The sequence below is a fragment of the Cotesia typhae genome, unplaced genomic scaffold (genome assembly GCF_013202065.1).
Source record: "Cotesia typhae breed Kobodo isofemale line unplaced genomic scaffold, CoteBio_Ctyphae contig_65, whole genome shotgun sequence".
In the NCBI taxonomy this organism is placed as follows: domain Eukaryota; kingdom Metazoa; phylum Arthropoda; class Insecta; order Hymenoptera; family Braconidae; genus Cotesia; species Cotesia typhae.
In genome coordinates, this window is record NW_027423762.1 from 325,898 (window position 1) to 350,053 (window position 24,156).

Below are 24,156 nucleotides of genomic sequence, written 5' to 3' on the forward strand. Positions count from 1 at the left end.
GAGCTCGGAGAGGAGGTAAAATACATTTACGTATGCTAGGACTAGGTGTTTGCCTGGATATGTCGGACTTGGAAGTCAACATTATTTTGCAGCAATACCGACTAAACATCCTCCTCTCTCCTTTCCCCATAGATGTTACGGCACAGACTGTATCGGAACCACGTTAGCATTACTTCAATTCAGTCTATGTTGCGACTCACGACGTCTACATTCGGGTTCTATTGGTTACTGGTCTCTTTCTGCGGTTTTTTCTTAAAAATTTATATAATTTTCATCTATGGTCGATAAGGCAGAAATTTTAATTTCCAACCATTATCCTTAGCCGATTCATCTAATATTAACAAATTTTCGAACACCAAAGAGAATTTTTAATTTAACAAAGCATATAATAGTTTAAAAAAAATTAAAAAAAAAAGTTTTTATGAATAAAAAAACTAAAAAGTAGAAAATAAATAATAGTTCTAAAAGAACTGAAAAACACACATCTTATAGAAAACTGAACTAAAAAAATAGAAAATAAGTTTTAATAGATTTCAATTAAGAATAGTGTTAAAAATGTCAATAAATATAAATCAATAATACAGTAAATAAAAAAAAAATGTTTTTTAATTTAAAAAAAGCGTGGGGTGCATGGTGTCAATAGGTACAAATATTTTATTGGCAGATATGAGTAAAGTGATTATCATTTTTATAATATCTTAAAAAGCACCCCACGCTTTTTTTAAAGCGCGTAAGCTGTGACAGCTGACCAGTTTTCTTCTTTTTTTAACATGCAGGTTATCAAGCTCTCAGGAGAGAGCGTGGTGCCAGTTGTTTTTTCGGTGCTGCTTTTGTCGTCCTTTCACCGATCACAGTCGAAGAAAGTGTGTTCAGCGTCGTCAATTTTGTCTGGGCAGTATTTGCACGTTTGTGTGCTGTGCAAACCCATCTTGAAAAGATAGGAATTTAACTGCTCATGTCCCGTCAATAGCTGGATGAGAAAGAAGTCCGTGTCCCCGTGCTTCCGAGAAAGCCAGACGTTGATGTTTAGGATCAGGTGCACCGTCCATCTGCCCGTCCCTTCCGATGTCCATCGGTCCTGCTATACTTGCTGCGTTTCCGCTTTTATCCTCGTTCTTGCGTCTTTTATATTTTCGTCGCTGTTTTTAGTGTCAGAGTTTTGTTCTCTCAAACGCTAGTAGGTCGATGGGCGTGGCTCCCGCAATGACCAATATAGCCGCCTCGAAAACTGATCAGCAGGCACAGGCCACCCTGAGAGCGCCTCGCCGCTGTACTTCCACTATCTTTTGTCTATATGTCATTTGCTTCAATATGTCTGCCTATATTTCTGCTCGATAAAGAAGTATCGAATAGACTGTTTCTAGAAGAACTCTTCTCTTTTTGCATCTTGGTCTAATGGTGTTCGTCATGATTCTTTTTAGGCTAGACACCGTTTTGCTGGCTTTCTTGCATGCACGGTCGAGTTGTTCGCTGAAAGATAGTTTCTCGTTTATCGCTATCCCTAGATAGCGCAAGGCCCTTGTTGACGTCAGTGTTGTTTCTCCCATGTCCACAGTGATTGGTTTTGGGAACCATTTTTGACGTGTCAGAACAACCATCTCGGTATTATCCTTAGCGAGTTTCAGGTGGTGTTTATTAAGCCAGGTCTCCTGGCATTTCATGTCCGTGGTCGATGATCATGACGCGGTACCGTAACAGGTGATTATCGAATGCTGAATGTTACATGTTGGTGATCATTGCCACTGTATTTCTCTGACACTGTCCAATCTTCGATTATGTTCATGATCCTCGGAGTCGCCAACGTGATATTGAGGATAGATTCCTGGTATCCTGGTCTTCTAAAAGTCGTAGTGTTTCCGGTGTTTAGCACTATGAGGTCGAGTCTTGCTGCGAAGTTTGCTACTTCGTTTCGTCTGGTGTCAGAGAGGTCAGCACCTCATTCAGCCGATTTGGCGTTGAAATCACCAGCTACGATGACATCGCCGTCAAGCTTGCCTATGGTGCCCTCTATGTTTGTCAACTTTTGGTGAAACACACTAATCCCTTCGTTGGGTGGAAGGTAGACACTCATCAAGTAGGTCGAGGGGGTCTCAATTCAGACGAAGCCTGCTCCGCTTCCGTTGATGTTGACAGTGACCTTTTTCGAGTTTGCTATCCAGATCGCTGCTGTGGCGGACTTATCTGCGAACCATGTTTTTCCTTCGATGTTTGGATATTGCTCGCAGATAAGACAGATGTCGATTTAATTTTTAAAAACGCGCTGGCGCAGCAGGTTTTGCGCCAAAGCGCACCTATTCAAGTTGCCTTGCAGTATTGTAACCAAGGCGTTTTGCCCAGGTCCAGTTAGCCACCCCTTTCTTCTTTAGAAAGGGCGCCACTGAGATTTTAGACACGGTGTCCCAGAAACCGGGTAAGCATGAGAGGGAAAAGACAGGGTCGTGAGAAGTCCGAGAAAGGCTGTAAATAAAACTGAGAAAAAATTATTTATAACAATTAAAGTGATTTATTTAATCAAATTACAAAAAAGCCAACAATTTACTTATGAACTAACTTAATTATGAGAACCTCTCACCTACACTGGCCCTTGCCAATTATTCTTATAACTAAATAACCAATTTTCTAAACCTCGTCACTCCGACGGAATATCTCAATTTCTCAATTTCTTCGTCAACCTGACGGAATACCAATTTACCTCGTCAACCTGACGGAATACCAGTTAAAACCTACTTGGGCGTCTACGCAGCGGTTTCCTAACTTAATCCGTTGTACCCCCGACTCGGGCGTCTATACAACGTTTCTAAGTAACTCACTAAATTCCATACAAAAATCGTCCACCGGACGCTAACTTAATACACACTTTTCTCTAATTACTTAAATTTCTCCGAATTACAAATTATCTAAATTCCTGAAATTTTACGCTTAACATTTCTTTAATACAAAATATCAAATTCACTAATTTAATTCATTACCAAAATTTATCAATCAAAAATTCTCAACTAAATTTAATTCATTCTATTAACTCACTATTCTATTAAATTCATTAAACAATTTTTCCAATAAATTAATTCACTAAATTCTCCAAATTAATTAAATTCAGACCAACGGCCTAGAATTAATTTTACAAAATTTCAAATTCTACAAATTTAACAAGCTTACTTAAATATTCAACTACATATATTCCAGAATGACCTTGACTATCCAAATTACACAATTGCTTCTACTATTTCAACTTAATCAAATAATTTTAACTAAATAATTTCCCATAACTAAAAGGCTTGTAACAAACTAAATAATTTAAATTTATGAATAATTTATTTATAAAAAAATCTACTAAATTAAAAGTGACATCTGAGACAATAGCGATCATTAATTGACAAAATTTTATTACAGTTAATTCGGCTTCTCAATTTACAAATTCAAGCTTGGCCTGAAATAATTGTAATAATAATACCTGACTTAACTTTTCCAATTCTCCAAACGTTGACTGATGTCCTGGTTGAAAACTGGCGAAATCAGAGGCTGGTTGGTCTCTCTCTCGTCTCGAATAAACTATCTGGCTCCAAGTAAAGGGTTCCCAAATTCCATGTTATCAATTGACTTTCTTCTTGATGGTTCTAAATCTCGATAACAGAATTCACTACACAGCACTACACTGACTCACTATTTTTGCCAAAAGCCTCACTGGCTCAAAAGCCTGGCCCAAAAAGCGTTACTTATTCCAAGGCCTGGCTCAAAAAGCCTCGATGTTTCTTTTGCCGGCTCTTTTATAACTCTCAACTCCAAGTTCTCGAACTTTCCTATTGTCAACCCCGCTTCGTTTTCGAGGACAGCAGTGGGGACTTTCGATTTGCACGCCCGGTGACAAGTTTGAACTACTTGTCAAAATCGAACGGTAAGGGAAAACCCTTATTTATCATGGCGTCAATATGGTGGTCGATAACGACCATGGGAAGTTCAGTTTTCCCTGTTACAGTATGCGTGTCATTCCTGCCTTCTCGTGGCTTCGTCAAGTGCTGTGCGGAATGCCTTGCAGGCTCCGGTGCCAGAAATATGGCATAAGCCGTCCAGGGCGACTTTGTCCAAAGTGAAAAGGAAGCATTTTGGCTTCTCCGTGCAGTTTACGGCCTTGTGGTTTTCTCCGTCACATTTGTACCGCACACTGATGTGTTTGGTGTCTAAAATCAAGATACTTAAAGAAAGGGGTTACTTTTACAACTGCCGTATACGGCAGTTAATCCAGCCCCTTTATCCAGCCGATCTTTATACGGGCCTCGTCCAGGGCCTTAATCGCGCTGGTCTCGTCTATCTCGCAGAAGGCTGCTCGATTGCTTCGAGGTGTAGGTTTTGTCAGATTTACCCGTTTGATCTCCAGGCTGTTAGCGGATTCACGTTTAAGTGCTACGCGGACGTCTCCCTCAATAGAGATTTCATCTAAGTTGAGAATCTCGATCGTTGTTATTGGTAATAGCATCTCGACCTTACCGATATTAGTAGTGGCTGACTTTACCGCTTCGGTAAAAACACTGATATCTTTGGTCTTTTGAGCTATTTCGAGGAGAACGCCTTCGTGCTTCGTCCGTTTTACAGACCTTATGTCTATGCCCGTCTCGACAGAGTTTACCTTGACCTTGATTTCCTTTAGGATATCAGCATAAGTTTGGCCTTCTACTGGTTGGACCAAGACACCCTTAGTTCTTGCCTTCCTTCTTCCTTTCTTGAAGGCGCCTTTACTTGATTGGTTTTGAGCTATAGTAGGGGGAGGGGGAGCTGTTTCGTGCTCTTACTCCTTCTTCTTCCGATTTCGGTCAACTGTAGTCCTCCCGGGTTATCCTTTTCTGAGCTGACTTCTCGATTGTTGAAGTCGTTTAATTCTTCGATCTTGCTACCGAGTCTCTCCATTGGCGACTGTTGGCCGGTGGCGGTCGGTGCAGAGTTAATCCTTCCTCGGTAGATTTGAATAGTGACGGAAGCAAAAGGTCCTTCACTTTTTGGAGGAATTTTCATTGGCTGTCTATCTTCTTTCATCTGGGCTATTTTCGTGCTCCCTGTAGCATTCTTAAACAGCGGAGCCATGGGGTCCACCCCGCTGTCCGAAAACGATCGCTTGATAACGACTTCAGGCCCAGTTGCAAGCCTTCCCTCGCTAGCACTGGAGTATCCATCCCCTGTACTGTGAACGATGTTCGAAATTGTTCTGACATTTCCATATCATTTTTGCTAGGTTTTGGTCCACCCCGAGTATTTTATTTCCTCGATACCCGATGTATCTGCTACGCAGACATGTCGGGCATTCTTCTATCCATCATCTGGGGAGGTGCCCGATGCGGGACCCAGCAAGCTCGACACGGTGTGTGTGTGTGTGTGTTTTTTTTAAAGTGAAACTTTTATTGGATCGTCTCAGATTTTTTGGGCTGTGTGTCGCATGTCGCGTTACGGTCGGCCGCGGAGTAGGGATAAAGTGAAAGGCGCTCGTCAAAGCAGCCAAGGCCAATATGGCGGTGCCTACAGTTTACAGCATCTGAGCGTGTAGTATATAGACTAACACTTATATATTACTAGCTGACCCGGTGAACTTCGTATCACCTACAAAAATTTTTTTTTTTACAAATTTTGATTTGTGATTGTTAACCTGTAAACTAATTTATTTTTGTCAACAATTAACACTGGTCGTATTGTAGACGGTTAAGTTGGTATTAAGTTATTAAATGAAACTTGTTGGTCATTTTAATATGTTTTATGTGTTTTATTTATATAATAAATGTATAACAAATTATAGAGCCTTTGGCGCGTAACCAAACGATCCGGGTTCGATTCCCGGTCTGGGCTGTCCGAATTACTTTTTCAGTTTGTCTTTAATGACAAATTTAGCTATTATATATGGCTTTTATATATATATATATATAAAGATACCCAAAGTATACTTGTACGTATCTTCCTGCATATTGGAAAATTTTGTATACTCTTGCAACCTTGAGGCTCAAGCGTAACAATAGCGATTTCGATACAAAATTAACAATTTTTTAATTTTTAAGCTGAAATTTTTTTCAATTCCAAAATTCCAAAATTTTTTTTTCTAAACCATCCCTGAACTATAACGAACAAAACAAAAAAAAATTTTGAAAATCGGTCCAGCCGTTTTTGAGTTTTAGCGAGACTAACGCACAGCAATTGATATATATATATATATATATATATATATATATATATATATATATATATATATATTGTGCCAGTGATCCACGCTATTTTGTTCGTTTTAAATTGAAACATTGGGCTCGTTCAGATTTACTAAGATATGCTAAGATCTTGGCATATCCTATAGAATAAAATGGCTGACAACTGACTAAAGCTGAAAGTGTCTTAAAAATAAATATAGATAATTTTTTCATGGACAGGCTAACTTCGCCTGACTAAAAGAAAGAAAGTATACATTAAATAAGTAAATGTCATGTTTGTATTTGTAACCTCATTTATAAAAAATTAAGTGTATAAATTCGTTGTTGGGAATATTAATAATTAAATTTTATCCGTAAAAATATAAGTAACCTTCGTTTTTTCAAAAAATGGATAATATTTTAGAACATTTAATAGCTGATGAAATTTTATTCGACCAAGTGGAGCAAAATCTCCGAAATGGATTACAGCAATTTCTTGGTAATTTTAAAAAAATTTACTCAAAATTTTTTAGAATTTTAATTTATTTTTTTCTCAGGATTAGTTAACGGCGAGTTGATGGATGATTTTATTTTATTAGATGATGATTTAGGTGGAGATCCCGAATTAGATGTACGTGGTGATGCTCCAGCTAGAATCTTAAATTTTTATGAAGAAGTGATTCCGCAGTATGATGATGAGCAGTTTAAGTCTCATTTTCGAATGTCACGAGAAGTTTTTGAAGTAAATTTTAATTAACGTATTGTAATGATATGATTGGAATTTTGTGCTTAACATAACCGAAAATAAATTTTCAGGAACTGAAAAATATTATTGAGCAATATATCCGCCGTCCTAATAATACAATACCGTTAGAAAAAAAAATTCTAATGACTTTGTGGGTTCTAGCTACTCCGGAAAGTTTCCGTTCTATAGCCGATAGGTTTAATTTTTCTAAAAGCACTGGTCATTCAATATTTAAAGAAATAATAATTATTATAGCAAATCATTTACTTCCACAATTTATTGTATGGCCAAATGCTGAGGAGTCTGCAGAAATTGAAAACGTGAGATATTATTTTAACATTATTTTTTAAAAATACGAAATTACTAAGATTGATTCAATTTTTTTTTCCATTTATGGCTTTTTTAAATAAGCCTGATGGATTCCCTGGTATTATCGGTGCAGTCGATGGTTGTCACATTAATATCAAACAACCTCCGGGAAATCCTAATGATTATTATAATCGAAAAGGGAGCCATTCAGTTATTTTACAAGGTATATAAAATATTAAATTTTTTATTTATTCGTGGTAATATGTAATTGATCGTTAGGTCAAATAAAATTTGATTTTAATCATCAAGTTAAAGTATTTAACGAAAAATATTTTATAAATACATCATAATTATCTTTATGATTTTCATTTAATTGAATTTTGTTATAAAATAAACGTTTAATTGGAATTTATTTCAATTAATTTTAATTGTTTCATGACCGATTCTCAGTTCATTAACAAAAAATTCTATTCTATAATACCATTTCTCACGCACAACAAAAAGTTTATTTTTTTTAATAACATGGATAAATAATAAATAAAATTGTTTTTTTGATGGCAGGCACGTGTGATCACGAGGGTAAATTTATTGATATTTTGGTTGGACGTCCTGGAAGAGCTCATGATTCACCAGTATTCAAAAGTTCGCCATTATATGCTAAAATATCTAACCTGGAAAATCCTTTATTAGGACAAAATCAGCATATTTTAGCTGATTCAGCGTATCCATTAATGATTAATATTTTGACTCCATTTAAAAACAATGGCCATTTAAGCCCATTGCAATTAAGATATAATGTAAGACATGCTTCATTGCGATCTGTAATAGAACGTGCATTTGGAACATTAAAAGTGAAGTTTCGTCGGTTGCATTATTTAGATGTTCAGTCCATTGAAACTGCGAATTTAATTATAGCAGCTTCATGCACTCTTCATAATTTCATTATGATGAACGGAGATAGAAATAATGTAAATTTAGTAAATGTGGAACCTCACAATGATAATAATAATGATAATATTGATATCGATGCTATAAATGAAGATGAAGATTTAGAAGAAAATGTCGATGCAGTTCAGAAACGACTTGATATTATGAACACATTGTAAATGTAAATTTTTACACAATTAACTAAGTTTTTTTCAAATTCAATAAATTTTGGATTTTTAAATATTGTTATTCACGTTCAATTTTGTAAAAAAATAATTATATTAATTAATATAATTCATTATAATAAAAAAGAAAGTGGAAAAAGCAAACATATTGAACATCAGTACATATGAAATTAATTTTGGTCAAATTTTAATAAAATTAATATATAAATATTAGCAGGCGTGCTCAGTCATAGATATTCATATTTAAATTTTTCTAAATTTTTCTAATTTTGCTAGTGTGATTTATCTCCACATACGACAAGTACTTAGTTAAAAATCGTTTCTATGACAACCAACAGTTTTCTTTTGTTCATTAAAAAATTCACCACTAAGTGATCGTCAATCATTATAAGTGAATTGTTTAATTTATTTAATTTATTAATTAAAGTAATTAGTTTTATTTAATAAAAAAAAAAAACATGAATCAAAGGAAAAACGCTAAAGACGTTTAAAATGTTGATGTTGAGATAATTAATTTAAACTAAACCACGTATTTATGAAAAATTTTTACTTTAAATTATTCTTTTTAATTATTTGTTAATTGGTTGCCAAGAATGTTAAGTGAATTGTCATATTTTTAAATATAATCCACTGGAGAATATTTATTGTTGATTCCAAACATTTACTATTCGCGCTTGTCATCCGCCAATAAGACCAGCTGCGACTGCTCAAGATTCTAAATGAACCTGAAGTTCTTAACGTTGGATGCCAACGAATTTTAAATTTGCTTAAAATCAAAAAAAACATTGATAACAGCAAAACAAGATGTCAGGAGTGTTAAAAATAAAATAGAAACTTCTTCCGGTGAGGGAGATAAGTCCTACCCTCACAAGTGAAGGTTTCGAATTGAAAGACCCGATGAAATTACTTGTCCGCTTTCGTTTACTCCAAAAAAATTCTGGAGTGTCATGTACGCTTGTACGAACTTAAAAAAAAAATCGCGGTCATTCTCCGTCCTCCGGAACTATTTATTCTACCTACATGTTATTATTTTTTTTCATAATTTTTAAATTAAACCAATAAATTGCGGGGGTAGAATAAATAGGTTCCGAAGTACGGAGGATGACCGTGATTGCGTTTCAAGTCTATACAAGCGTAGTAAATACTCCAGTATTTTTCTGAATAAGACAAAAGTATACATCTATTTTTTTCATAATTTTCTTATTTCACCAATAACATGCGAGGATAGAAGAAATGATTCCGGAGGACTTGGACAAGTATACTTGACTTTTTAGAATTTTTCTAGAGTAAACGAAAGCATACTAGTATTTTTTTTTTCATAATTTTAAAATTTAACTAATAAAGTGCAGGAATGGAATAAATAGTTTCGGAGTACGAAGGATGACTGTGATTATTTTTCAAGTTTATATAAGCGTTCTAAATACTTCAGAATTTTTTTGGAGTAAATAAAAGGATACAGGTTTTTTTTTTTCATAATTTTCTAATTTTAGCGATGACATGCGTGGGAGAAATAAATAGGTCCGGAGGACGGAAAATTATCACGATTTTTTTCTATGCTTGTACAAGTATGCTTGACTCTTTTGAATTTTTCTGGAGTAAATAAATGCATGCTAGTATTTTTTTATCATAATTTTTAAATTTAACTAATAAAGTGCGGGGGTGGAATAAATAGTTCCGGAAGAAGGAGAATGACCGCGATTTTTCGTAAGCTTGTACAGGCGTACTTGACACTCATGAATTGTTTTGAACTAAACAAAAGCATACAAGTATTTTTCTCATAATTTTTAAATTTAACCAATAAAATGCGTGGGTGGAATAAATAGTTCCGGAGGACGGAGAATGTCCGCGATTTTTTTTTAAGTTTTTACAAGCGTACTTGGCACTTTGGAATTTTTTAGGAGTAAACAAAAGCATACAGGTATTTTTTTCATAATTTTCTAATTTTAGCAATAACATTCGTGGGTGAAATTAATAGTTCCGGAGGACGGAGAATGATCACGATTTTTTTCTATGCTTGTACAAGTATACTTGACTCTTTTGAATTTTTCTGGAGTAAACAAAAGAATGCTAGTATTTTTTTTTCATAATTTTTAAATGTAACTAATAAAGTGCGGAGGTGGAATAAATAGTTGCGGAGTACGGAGGAGAACCGCGATTTTTCGTAAGCTTGTACAGGCGTACTTGACTCTCAAAAATTGTTTTGAACTAAACCAAAGCATACAAGTATTTTTTTCATAATTTTTAAATTTAACCAATAAAATGCGTGGATGGAATAAATAGTTCCGGAGGACGGAGAACGTCCGCGATTTTTTTTAAGTTTGCACAAGCGTACGTGGCACTGTGGAATTTTTTAGGAGTAAACAAAAGCATACAGGTATTTTTTTTATAATTTTTTAATTTCACCGATGTTTTGCGTGGGTGGAATAAATAGTTCCGGAGGACGGAGAATGACCGCGTTTTTTTTTTAAGTTCGTACAAGCGTACTTGACACTCCAGAGTTTTTTTGAAGTAAACGAAAGCGGACAAGTAATTTTATCGAGTTTTTCAATATGAAGCCTTCACTTGTGAGGGTGGGACTTGACTTCCCGTAACCAGAGGAAGTTTCTATTTCATTTTTAACACTCCTGACATCTTGTTTTGCTGTTATCAATGTATTTTTTTTTTATGTTACGCAAATTTAAAATTCGTTGGCATCCAACGTTTAGAACTTTAGGTTCATGGTTCTAAAGCAACATTAATAAATTTTCATAAGATACTGCCTTCACGAGAACGTCAAAATCAGGAACGTAAAAAGTTTGATCTCAAAAGAACTTCTTTGTAATTTCTTGGACTAACATCTACAATCTTTCTAATTTTTTTTTGTTTATAAAGATGTCGAAGAACTGCCTGCGTCTATTTTTTCTTCTTCAGTTGACAACAAAAACTAAAACATTAGATCAACGACTAAAGCATCCACAAGTACAAACTGAAAAAATTTAGGATCTATGACATCAGCCTAAAAAATTTTCTGTAACCAGATCACAGAGATGTCGAGCATGTGAGTACAATGTCAGCAAACCGGAGTTTTCGCCTTAATCCATCAAGTTTAAAATTCAACTGGGAGCTTTCTATCATGTACCAGAGGTGCGGATCATTACTCTACAATCTCTGGAAGTTGGCAAGCCCAGATTCTAGTTCCGCGCGACGATGCAGCTGAATACAAGCATACTGGAGAAACACAAACATTCCCAGACGATCCCCAATTGGTAGGAAAGGGACAAAGCAGTACTAAAATTACAAGTAACACCTCTTGATCCTAAGGAAGCCAAAGAGAACGAAAAAAATATTGTTGGGTTGGTTATACAGTACGGATATATCAATATAATCGCTACTCTGGAGCACAAGACGACGCAAAAAGTCGATTTGAAAGTTAAATCATTTCTTACGCTTGATAAACTTTACAAATTTTAATTTTAAACGATTACTTATTTATTGTATAATCACCATATTTAATTATTAACGAATTGTTATATTATTTTGTTTAATTAAAATAATTAAATAATATTTACATTACAAGATAATAAAATTAAAACTTGAGTAACAGCAAAAATTTTTAATTGTTAAATTAGATACAATTATCAGTGTTTATTAAGAAACGAATAATTAAATAAAAAAAAAAAAAAAAGGCAAAGTTAAAGTTACTTCTTTAATTTTTCGATCATTGATTGTAGGAGTTCATTTCGCTCTTTCATAGTGTTGTTAAATTCTCTTAAAACAGAGAAACCTTCTTTGTAAAGATCATGAAAATTTAATTGAGAAGAAACGTGTTCTTTCAAAATATCATTTCGTACCAAACCTATATCAATCAAAGCTTTCTTTTGACGATAGTAAGTACTGTTTCTTTCAGTTTTTGATGTTGACAGGATACTCCGATCATTATTACTTTCAGAAGAACCCAATGGTTCTGATGAAGATCTACTAAAAGGAGGTTGATTACATGAAGATTTACTCGAAATGTTCTGATCAGTACTGAAAAAATAAAAAAAATATTGAGTTTTCATTAATGAATAATGTAAAAAGCCCAATAGATGATCTTGTACCAGTATATGATCACTGCATGTGATTGTATATCTATATTCACAAATATAGGTATACAAATACATGGAGTGATCATATACTGGTACATGATCATCTATTGGGGCTTATACTTTATGTGCAGATTAAATTTCATTCTTAATTTTACAGGTGGGTAGAATGACTTAGGTTCAGAGGTTCACAACTATTATCACTTGGCATGCTTGCAAAAGTATTAGTGGGAAAATTAATTGATTCATCATTTTTAAATAATTCGTCCATTTCTTTAAACCAAGGCCACGGTGAACGGTCTTTTCCCGTAGTTCGTCTGGGGTCATTATTAGGCTTTTTCTCAACATAAGTAGATTTCATGTTGGTAAATTTCTTACTAATAGCTTCATAAGAGACAATTTTACCGTATTCAGCAAACACACATACTATTTCTTGCCATAGTGTTTTTTTTTTAATTTTTGCATTTCGAAATTTATTAAAGGCGTTTTCCATATTCCACTAACAATAATTTTATATCCGCAGGATCACTCCAATCAATGTCTATAGAAATGTCATTAAAGTAAGAGCCCCAGTAGCTAGTCATGTACCAGTACATGTTCACTCTATGTATTAATACATTATTAATACAAATTTGTATATCTATATTTTTGAATATAGATATAAAAATACATGGAGTAAGCATATACTGGTACATGACCAGCTACTGGGGCTTTACCTTACACGGAAATATAAAACAATAACCAAAAATCTTTAATAGAAGAATTTTTTAATCTTAATAAATTACCTTCTTTGGTTTTGCTTGCTTTCATTTTCTTTCCCTTGCTGTCAACCCCTAAGGAAAAATAAATAAAGAAATAAGCACATTAAATCAATGATTATTTTTTATGAAAGCAATGAATAAAATTATTTATATCATATCCTACCTTTGACAGTTTTGCTTTCATCAATCCCTTTTCTCTTGTTGCAGAATTCAGTACCTCCATCTTCAGCACAATCCGTAACATGCTCCTCTTCAACATGCTTTTCTTCAAAATTTTCATCTTGATCTTTACAATTATTATCTGGTACTACTATTGTGTTACCTTTAGTTTTAAATTTTTGATTTTCCAACTTGTCAAATAAGCTTTTTGCAAAGGAGCAATCTAAAAATAATAAGAGTTTATATTGATCAGTATCATAGATAATAATAATTGTTTTGACTTTCAGGAGGGGATTCAAAGTGATCTACATACCTTTTTTTATTTTTTCATGAAAGCCCTTGGTGTCTGTAATTTCATAACAATGGTTTTTCCAGTTATACTTGCAGGTCACCATAAAATTGTCCATTCTTTTAATAAATTTTTTTTTTTAATTTATTAATTTTTTTATATTTATTTACTCGCAGTTTAAAAAAAAGTGAAATATATATTTATTTACTTTTGTTTTTTTTTACATCTATAGTACAGAAAATGTATAGTACGTTTTAAGCTTCATACAGCGGAAGCAAGTGTGTCCAACATTAACTTATTGTAAGATAAACCTAGCCCTGCTCAGAATTTAGTAAACCTGAACGAGCCCATTTATTTTGTCAGTGTTTAATGTTAATATTGTTATTAAAAAAACTGATCAACGAGGAAAAAGCAAAGAATAGTGCAAAAATGAATGGTGATAAATTATAATGAAGATGAAATTGATAATATAATGGTTGAAAATAATTGAAAAACGGATCAAAATCACTCAACTATAATGAAATATAGTTTTCAGTTTTTTAATAAGTGTATATTATCTAAATAATTGTTATGTATTATGTATGTCGTACTCTAGAATCTTAGCTAACACACAGAATTTAATAAAAATATTAGTTGGAGACTTAGTCTACTTTCATTATTTCCCATTATCATTCCAATTTTCCAAGTATAAAATTAAGATTGATAAAGCGATTTTTATACGCGTAATGGAATATTATTCCAAAAATTTTTAGTCAAATGTTTAGTTAAAAGTTTCACTTTTACCGTGGTTTCATAAAACCACACAATTTTTTTTTTTTTTTTTTTTTTCCAAAGAGGTACGAAAAAAGATCTTCAAAAGACACCGCTATCGTTAACTCTGTCGCCCATCTTACGGCAGATATCGATAGTCGGTAGTGTGAAGATTTTTACCCACTAAAAAAAACATTCCTCTTCCCCTCTCCCCTAGATGGTACGGGGAGGACTGGATTGGAACCGCGTTCGCATTACTTCAATCTAGCCGTGCTGCGTCTCACGACGCCTACTCCTGGCTACTGGTCTCTTTCTGCGATTTTGTCTTTCAGGAGGTGCTGTGCATAAGCTGCAACAGCAGACCAGTTTTTCTCTTGTTTGATGATATAGGTCACCAGGCTTGAGGGGGAGAGCCTGGTGCCAATGATCTCTTCGGTGCTTCTTCTGTAGTCCTTCCACCGAGCACACTCAAAGAATGTGTGTTCGGCGTCGTCGATTTTAACCGGGCAGTATTTGCATGTTGGTGTGTTGTGTAAACCCATCTTGAAGAGATAGGCGTTGTACTGCCCATGTCCTGTCAGTAGTTGGGTCAGGAAAAAATCCGTGTCCCCGTGTTTCCGAGAGAGCCAGGCGTTGATGTTTGGAATCAGTCGCGCTGTCCATCTGCCTGTCTCTCCCGACGTCCATCGGTCCTGCCACTCTTGCTGCGTTTCTGTTTTTATCTTCGTTTTTGCCTCCTTCATGTTTTCGCCGCCGATTTTAGCGTCGTAGAGTTCTGCTCTTTCGAACGCTAATAGGTCGATGGGCGCGGCTCCCACAATGACCAATACAGCCGCTTCTGAAACTGTGCGGTGAGCGCAGGCAACCCTGAGAGCACCTCGCCGCTGTACTGCTGCTATCTTTCGCCGGTAGGTCTTCTGCTTTAATATATTTGCCCATATCTCCGCTCCATAAAGCAGTACCGAGTGGACTGCTTCTAGAAGAACTCTTCTCTTTTTTGTTCTTGGTCCCATGGTGTTGGTCATAATTCGTGCTAGGTTAGAAACAGTCTTGCTGGCTTTCTTGCATGCACTGTCGAGGTGTTCACGGAAAGATAGTTTCTCATCTATCATTACCCCTAGATAGCGCAGGGCCCTTGTTGACGTGAGTGTTGTTCCTCCCAAGTCCACAGCGAATGGTTTTGGGAACCATTTTTGACGTGTCAAAACGACCATCTCGGTTTTCTGTTTGGCGAGTTTCAGGTGATGCTTATCAAGCAAGTCTCGACGGTGTCGATGGTTTCCCGAACTAGCAGTTCGGCCTCTTCTATGCTGTCTGCCACTATAGTGGCTGCAACGTCGTCTGCAAAGCCTGTTAGCTCTACTTGCTCTGGCAACGGAATTTCCAGAAGCTCGTCGTAGTTTGCGTTCCATAGATCAGGCCCCATTATTGAGCCTTGCGGTACGCCAGCCGTTATGGCGTATTCTTGTGGGCCTTCAGTAGTTTCAACTATAAGCTTTCTATCATCAAGGTAATTGTCGACTAGTGCCAGTTTTTCTGGCTCCACGTCAAACTTGTGCGCCAGAGCGTCTAAAATGTCTCCCCAATTTGCGGTGTTAAATGCGTTTTTGATATCTAGCGTGAGGAGAATGCATACTTTACGAGCTTTAAGGCTACCAGTCCATGCTTCTCTCGCTATCCCTACGACTTTCTGGATCGCGCCGACTGTTGAATGTCCTTTCCGGAAGCCATGTTGGTTTGCGACAAAACCTCCAGCACGATCGATATCGTTCCGTAATCTTCCCTGTATAAGCTTTTCGAGCAATTTCCCAGCAATGTCCAACATGCAGAGTGGTCTGAACGACGAGGGTGTTACAGGGCCACCTTTGCCTTTATCTAGCAGAACCAATCTCTGCCGCTTCCAGACCGCGGGAAACGTGCCAGTTGCCAAGCATGCGTTGTAGGTGTTCAGGAGTATGTCTGGATATTCCAGGGCTACAGTCTTGATCACCGATGCCGATATGCCATCAGGGCCGGGTGCCTTTCCTGACTTGAGGGTCTTCGCTGCATCCTGTATCTCCTCGATTGTGAAAAGTGTTACACTGTTTTTCACATAATGTCTTTTATCCCTTGGTTGGTGTTTGGGGAACAGCTCCGCTACGATGCTGCTCATTAAAGCAGGTGATTTCGGCGCTTCTGGTGAAGCCTTTCCAAGTCGTTTGGTGACAATTTGGTAGGCTTTATCCCAGATGTCATCATCAAGGTCATTACAGATCTCTTGTCACAATTTCGCTTTGCTCGCTTTGATTGCCCGGTTGAGGTTCTTTTTGGCCTGCTTATACTCGCTCAGAAGTAGATCTTGATTGTGGGAGCGTTTCGCAGCTCTCGTTGCTAGCCGACGTAGTTTGTGGCATTTTTTCCGGAGTTCTGCTATGTCTCCTGACCACCAGTACGCCGGTCTGTGGAAACTCTGATTTTTCAGCCGTGGCATAGAGGCATCACATGCGGCAGCAATTTCCTTCATCATGTTTAGCACTGCCTTTTCCGTCTCGCTGCACGTATCCGGAGTCGGGTTATTCTGCAGAATAGACCAACTTCGTGCAAGTGAAGCTTTCAATGCCTCTGGATCAAGCCTTTTGACATTCCACTTCCGCTTAGAGACGTCACATTGTAAAACCGGAGCAAATGCCAATCCAACGCTGAATGTCACGAACTGGTGATCACTGCCACTGTATTCTTCGGATACTACCCAGTCTTTGATCATATTGGCAGTCCTTGGAGTCGCCAATGAGATGTCGAGAATGGATTCTTGGTACCCTGGTCTTCTAAAGGTTGTTGTGCTCCCGGTGTTCAGCACTATGAGGTCGAGTCTAGCCGCGACGTCAGCGACCTCGTTTCCTCTGGTATCGGAGAGAGCAGCGCCCCACTCAGCCGATTTAGCGTTGAAGTCTCCGGCTACGATAACATCACCGTCGAACTTAGTGACCGCATCTTCTATATTTGACAGTTTCTGTCGGAATACACTAATCCCTTCGTTAGGTGAGAGATAGACGCTCATGAAGTAGGTTGTGGGGGTTTGAATCCAGACAAAACCTGCTCCACTTCCGCTGTTGTTGACAGTAACGTTCTTTGTGTTCACAATCCAAATTGCTGCCGTACCCGTTTTGTCTGCGAACCATGTTTTACCTTCAATGTTTAGATATTGCTCGCAGATAAAGCAGACGTCAGTTTTGTTTTCAAAAACACGCTGGCGCAACAGATTTTGCGCCAAGGCGCACCTATTCAGGTTGCCTTGTCGTATGCGTGTCATTTGTGCCCTCTCGTGGCTTCTGCAAGTGCTTTGCGGAATGCCTTGAATGCTCCAGTGCCAGAAATATAGTATATACTATTCTGGGCATCTTTGTCTGAAGCACAAAGGAAGCATTTTAGCTTTTCCGTGCAGTTTACGGCCTTGTGGTTCTCTCCGCCACATTTGTAGCAGCACTTGCTTCTGTCTGGTCCCGCACACTGACGTGTGTGGTGCCCATAACCAAGACATTTAAAACAACGTGTTACTTTTACTACTGGGCGTATACGACAGTTCACCAAACCGATCCGTATGCGGGCCTTGTCAAGGGCCTTAATCGCACTGGGCTCGTCTAGTTCGCAGAAGGCTGCCCGATTACCTCGTGATGTGGGCTTTGTCAAATTGACCCGTTTGTCCTTCAAGCTGTTAGTGAATTCACGTTTGAGTGCTTCATGGACTTCGCTCTCGGTAGAGATTTCATCCAGGTCGAGGATCTCGATCGTTGCTGTTGGTGTTAGCGTCTTGACCGTGCCAATGTTTGCAGTGGCTGATTTTATTGCATCGGTGAAAGCTTTACTGTCCTCGGTCTTTCGAGACATTTCAAGGAGAACGCCTCCATGTTTCGTCTTTTTAATTGACTTTATGTCTACGCCCGTCTTGACAGGGCTTACCTTAGCCTTGATTTCCTTGAGAAGATCGGCGTATGTTCGCCCTTCAACTGGTTGGACAAGCACAGCTTTAATTCTCGTCCTCTTCCTTCTCGGTTTTTTTGAGCCACCCTTACTTGGCTGGTTTTGGGCTTCAGTAGTTTTTACCCCTGGCTCCTGTTCTCTTTCGTTCTTTTTCTTTTGCCGTGTCACTTTGATCCAGGCATTATTTCGGGCTGTCTTTTTCTGTGCTGGTTTGTCGATTTCAGAGGAAGGGCTGGGTGTCGACAGCGGCCTCTTCTTTTTGTTCTTTTTTTCTTGCTGTGATTTCTCAGGAGTGACCAAAAACGCTTGTGGTTTGGTGGTCGTCTCCGGAGATGTTTGCGTGGTTGTCGCCGACATCGATGCTGGTTTGTTGGCCAACTTATATGCCGTGGCAATGGACGCTACTAATTTTCTGAGTTCATGATGGAGATTTCTCTTGTCCTTTATGAACTCTGTCAACTCTTCGATCTTGCTGCCGAGCCGTTCCATTGGCGATTGTTGGCCGGTGATAGTCGGTAGAGAGTTGATCCTCCCTCGATACGTGTTAGTGTTGACGGGAGCAACAGGTCTTCTACTTCTTGGAGGAACGCCTGTTTGCTGTACGTCTACTTCCATCTGAGCTGTTTCGGTACTCCCTGTAGCATTGCTAGCATTGTTAGACGGCAGAGCCATGGGGTCCACTCTGCTGTTCAAACGGTCGCTTGATAACGACGAGTTCAGGCCCGCTTGTACGCCTTCCCTCGCCGGTACTGAGGTATCCTCCCTCTGCACCGTAGACGATGTTTGAATGTTTTCTGACATTTCATATCATCTTTTTGCTAGGTTTTGGTCCACCCCGAGTATTTTATTTCCTCGGTACCCGACGTATCTGGCGCGCAGGTATGACAAGTATTCCCCTATCCGCCACCTGGGGAGGCGCCCGATGCGGGACCCAGCAAGCCCGACACGGTGTGTGTGTGTGTGTGTGTGTGTTGTGTATGTATGTACGTACGTATGTATGTAACCATCTTATAACTTTTGAATGGCTCTACGGATTCCATCGCGGTTGGCACCATTTGAAAGGGCTTGATTGAATTTAGATTTTGAATACAATTTGGACTGATTCGGGTCGGTAGATTTTGAGAAATCTCAAAAAAACTACAACAAAATTTTTTTTTACATGTGAAAACAGAAAAAAGTGTTTTTTCGGAATTACTTTGAAATTTCTAGTTCGATCAATCTAAACTTAAAAATCTTTTATGATGATTAAAAAACTGCGTCAAATGACGCCAACTGCGTGAAAACCGGTTTATCCATTCAAAAGTTATTGCAATTTATAATTTCAAAAAATAGTGTTTTATCAATTTCCTATTAGACTTTTAAGCTCGAAGAGCTCAAAAGCATAAAAAATCTCTCTTTGAGCTTGAAGAGCTCAAAAACGTTGTAAGTGCAATTTCAAGCGTTCAGGTATGGAATTAGCGGGAAGTTGCAGAGATGGTCTTCAGGGTTAACCGTTTTCTTAATTTTTAACTTCCCGCTAAGAAAATTGAAAATTTTCAAAAATCGGGAAGTTATTGGTTTCACCCCGTTTTTCAAAAATCGAGTTCTCATCAGATCTTGACGTTTTGAGGCCCTAGAAAGCTTCCCTGACTATTCCCGTGATGATGTCTGTATGCCCGCATGTCCGTCTGTGTGTGTGTGTGTGTGTGTGTGTGTGTGTGTGTGTGTGTGTGTGTGTGTGTGTGTGTGTGTGTGTGTGGGCCTTTTATCACTTTTGAACGGCTTGACCGATTTTATCGCGGTTGGTTCCATTCAAAAGGCAACAAGGAATGCGATATAATGGCGGAGATGGGAGTCTTGTACGAGTTCCTGACTCGCGGAATCGACCACGAAGACATAGAGTACCTGTGCCGGAGTTACGAAGCCTTACTGGCAAACGACACTCAGGGCTACTGGCTCAATGATACTCACTGGGTGGACCACCCGGCGACTGATATTCCCAACCCGGCGAAGAGAAGGAAGCGCGACGAGGTGAGAATCCACGCGACGGGAAGCGCCAGTACTGAAGGGTTCTACAAGGTCGACGTCCGGGAGAAAATGAAGCACAAACATCATTATGCTCAGAGTATCCAGCGGTCCAATGATGTTGAACTGACCAGCGTTTATGCCACCGGGGAAGGAATGGCTAATGGGCCCAAAGGAAACCTCAAAGGACTTACTGGAAAAATGCAGGCACTTAGCAGAGAAGCTAGGAGTAATCAGAGAAGGCTACTTACTGCTTTTGGTAAGAGCTTGACCAAACTTAGATTTCCTGAAAATTTAAACCGATTTGGACCAGTAGATTTTGAGAAATTGTAAAAAAATTACAAAAAAAAATTTTTTGAAACGTGGTTTTTTTGGAATAACTTTTAAACGGCTTTACCGATCAATTCCAAAAACTAATCAGCTCTTAACAATAAAAAACCACGTCGATTGCCGCCAGTCCGGTCAAAATCGGTTGATTCGTTCGTGAGTAATCGTGAACGAAAGAAAACCGAGAAAATTGTTTTTTTCGGGGTTACTCTGAAATTTTCGGTTCGATCAATTAAAATCTGAAAATTACTTATGAGAATGATAAAACTGCGTCGAATGCCGCCAACCGCGTGGAAATCGGTTGATCCGTTCAAAAGTTATGACGATTTGAAAATTCCAAAAATATTGATTTAATAAATTCCTATCAAACTTTCGAGCTCGGAGAGCGCAAAACTACACGGAAATTAGATTTTTGAGCTCGAAGAGCTCAAAAACATAATAAGTGAAATATCGAGCGCTTAATTACGAAAGTAGCGGGAAGTTGCAGGGATGGCCGTCAGGGTCAACCGTTTTCCTAATTTTTTTTTCGTTGTTATTATTATTTTCAGGACTACCACTATACCGGCTTGAAACTTTCGAGACTTTTATTTTATAAAGTTGTCGTCCATTAGTCCTGCAGCTTGGACAAAATTGGGTATGGTAAGGGTAAGGGTGAATTGCCCTTGACAAGAAGTAATGGCCGAAGCCCGTTGTGGTGCTCTTGATATACTCTGTAGTTGCGGCCCGACTGCTTATAGTGGAGGAATTAAATGCCAGCCAATGAGATAGCTCGGTTCGAGGTGGAAGTGGAAGGTAACTTCTCACCAATGAAAAGATTTGGTTTGAGGTGGAAGGAGAGCGACTGTTGGGCTGGCGAGCGGGAGCTCTTTTCGCTTTTTCGAGTACCTAATTTTCAAGTCGTTGGTTTGTAAGGGAGAGTCTTATTCGAGCAGTCAAGCTGTGCACATCTTTATTCGTGAACCTTGTCTTAACTATTAATATACTACTAACACGTTTCGTCAACATGGAGGACAAAACTCCTCCATGTAATCCAGCAAATCATCGAGTAACCTTCCAGAGGATAAATGGACGAAAGTAACCCTGGTGGAAATACGATTCTGACAGTAGTCTGAATCATTATTGTGGGACTCTGAATCAGAATGCCACCAGTCTAAATCTCTCTAAAAATGTTATAATAAGAGTCGGTAAGTTAGATAAAAGCAGATGTTGTTTTAGGTTATTATTTGACATAAATTTCGGACTCTGCAAGAAGACTGAATCAGAGTTATTCAAAGCTGTTGACAAAATTTCAAATGTGAAAGAATCAGACTTTTTCAGAGATATTATGAAGTAATATTAACAACTTTTATTTCTTGAAATAATGATGTCAATTTATCGTTGTTATAAACAAATCATTTTGTAGCGAATCTAGATTTCCCCAAAGGGTTATTAAGAGTTGACAGGATTTATTTTGTTCAACAGTAAAAAAAATTAGGAAAACGGTTGACCCTGAAGGCCATCCCTGCAACTTCCCGCTACTTTCGTAATTAAGCGCTCGAAATTGCACTTATTATGTTTTTGAGCTCTTCGAGCTCAAAAATACAATTTTCGTGTAGTTTTGAGCTCTCCGAGCTCAAAAGTTTGATAGGAGTTTAATAAATCACTATTTTTTTAATTTTCAAACCGCAATAACTTTTGAATGAATAAACCGATTTTCACGCGGTTAGCGGCATTCGACGCAGTTTTCCAAACTCTATGATATACTCTTGTAACGTTCTGGAAATTTTATAATTTTCAATATAAGATTCTTTATTAATTTTTACCAGGCCGACCATTTTAGAAAATCGATAGATTCCAGGTGGGCCGCACAGATGAACTCTCCTACCATAATTTTTACTTATATACACTAGTCACAAAAATTAAGGGATATAAAAAAAATTCCAAATTTTTTGGTGATTTTCAGCGAGCTGTAACTCCGAGGAAAATGATCGCACAGAAAAAAAAAAAAAGCAAATTGTAGCTCCAAGTGTCTAGTTTTTAGATATGACCATGAAAATTTTTTGTCATCGTCAGGTCTGGAGAAATCCTAAGAAAACTACTGAAAAAAAATTTTTCGAAATTTTTTTTCGTCTTAAAAAGGTCTACGGGCTTCAAAAAAATTTTTTCGATTGTTTCGTTTAAAAGCTCTTTTAGTAAATTTAATACCCTTTAATTTGACGTAATCAAAAAGCCTGTACGATAATTTGCCGCGGAGTTATCGTCAATCAAAGCAAAAAGTTTTTTTGACTTTGGAAATCAATAACTCTGGAAATAATGACCGTATAGGAAATCGAAGGAGGGTTTTGAAAACTACACAATATTCTCTATAAGAAAACGTAAACCGCTTTTGAAGAAAAAATTTTTTTAATTGAAAACTCGGACTGAAAAAAGACAAAAATTCGCATAATTAAGGATATTTGGATAACTTGGTATAACTTTGGATAAAATGGATGAACGAAGGATATCGTTGGTAATTTTTAACTTCAAAGTGTCCCCTAAAATCCCTAAGAAATTCAAAGCGCTGCAATTTTTTGTTCATAGTGCCCAGAAGCTTCAAATTCTGTGTTTTCGCAAAAATCACCATTATGAGCAATTTTGTGATTTTTATTCATTTTTCCATTGAAAAAAATTTTTTTCAAAATTCTTTATTTTTTCGATCAAAGAGATTGATTTTTCAAGAAATTTGAAAAAAAAAAAAATTTTCAATTCTTTTCGAAAATTTTTTTCGAAATTTTTTTTTTCAAAAATTTTTTTAAAAAATTTTTTTTTTTTATCGTCTTCAGAATGCTTCACTATTATCAAAAAAAATTAACTCAATTTTTTCTGTCCGCTACAACTGCCTTAGTTTTAAATCTCATTTTAAAAATTCAATAAAAACAAATTGATATACCCCCCGCGGAGTTCGGCTTTTCCTCACACAAAACTTGAATTTTACGTTTTCTTTTAGCCTAAATTCCTTACGTGAATTTTATGTAAGCTTTTCTTTGATAAGCACCTTTTGATATGCCTCGTCGACATTTAGCTGCCACAGATGTGGCTCGCATTGTTACCCTCCTTCAAGAGGGCTACAGTCAGGTGGAAGTAGCAGCTTCTATGGGAGTGAGCCAGTCCGTTATCAGTCGGGCCTATGCCCGATTTAACGCGACTCAAAGTTACGATCGTCGTCCGGGTCAAGGTAGACTACGAATCACTACCGAGCGTGATGATCGAGCTATCATTCGAGAAGCTCGTCGAAACCCTACTGCGCATGCCCACACGATCGCTCATCAATTTCGCAATCGTCGACAACGTCCTCCCCAACAACACATATCGGCATCGACGGTTCGAAATCGCTTTCGAGAGCAAGGACTACGCGCTAGACGCGCAAATCGCGTGCCTATGCTCACTCCACGACATCGCCGAGCCCGATTGGCCTATGCTCATGATCATCACCATTGGGGTCGTAGACAGTGGACCAGTGTATTATGGACTGACGAATCTCGATTTTGTCTTCATGGCAGCGATAG

General features: G+C 37.6%; 2 protein-coding genes across 2 annotated transcripts in view; both read right to left on the minus strand.

Annotated features, from left to right (window-relative positions):
* The window catches only part of LOC141532648 (uncharacterized), a 52,191-nt gene that overhangs the window by 18,456 nt on the left and 9,579 nt on the right, over window positions 1-24,156 (minus strand). The window lies entirely within an intron of this gene.
* On the minus strand, window positions 12,152-14,336 carry LOC141532616 (uncharacterized). Its single transcript, XM_074251048.1, has 4 exons — window positions 13,619-14,336; window positions 13,310-13,528; window positions 13,171-13,218; window positions 12,152-12,329 (listed from the first exon to the last, which is right to left on the minus strand). The coding sequence occupies exons 1-4, from the start codon at window positions 13,710-13,712 to the stop codon at window positions 12,166-12,168; spliced, it is 525 nt and encodes a 174-aa protein (XP_074107149.1). The 5' UTR covers window positions 13,713-14,336; the 3' UTR covers window positions 12,152-12,165.

Coding starts and splice junctions, on each gene's coding strand:
- LOC141532616 (XM_074251048.1), bottom strand. CDS start 13,712: ATGGACAATTTTATGGTGACCTGCAAGTATAACTGGAAAAACCATTGT. Junction 13,529..13,618: donor TCATGAAAAAATAAAAAAAG/GTATGTAGATCA, acceptor TATTATTTTTAG/ATTGCTCCTTTGCAAAAAGC. Junction 13,219..13,309: donor TGAAAGCAAAACTGTCAAAG/GTAGGATATGAT, acceptor ATTTTTCCTTAG/GGGTTGACAGCAAGGGAAAG.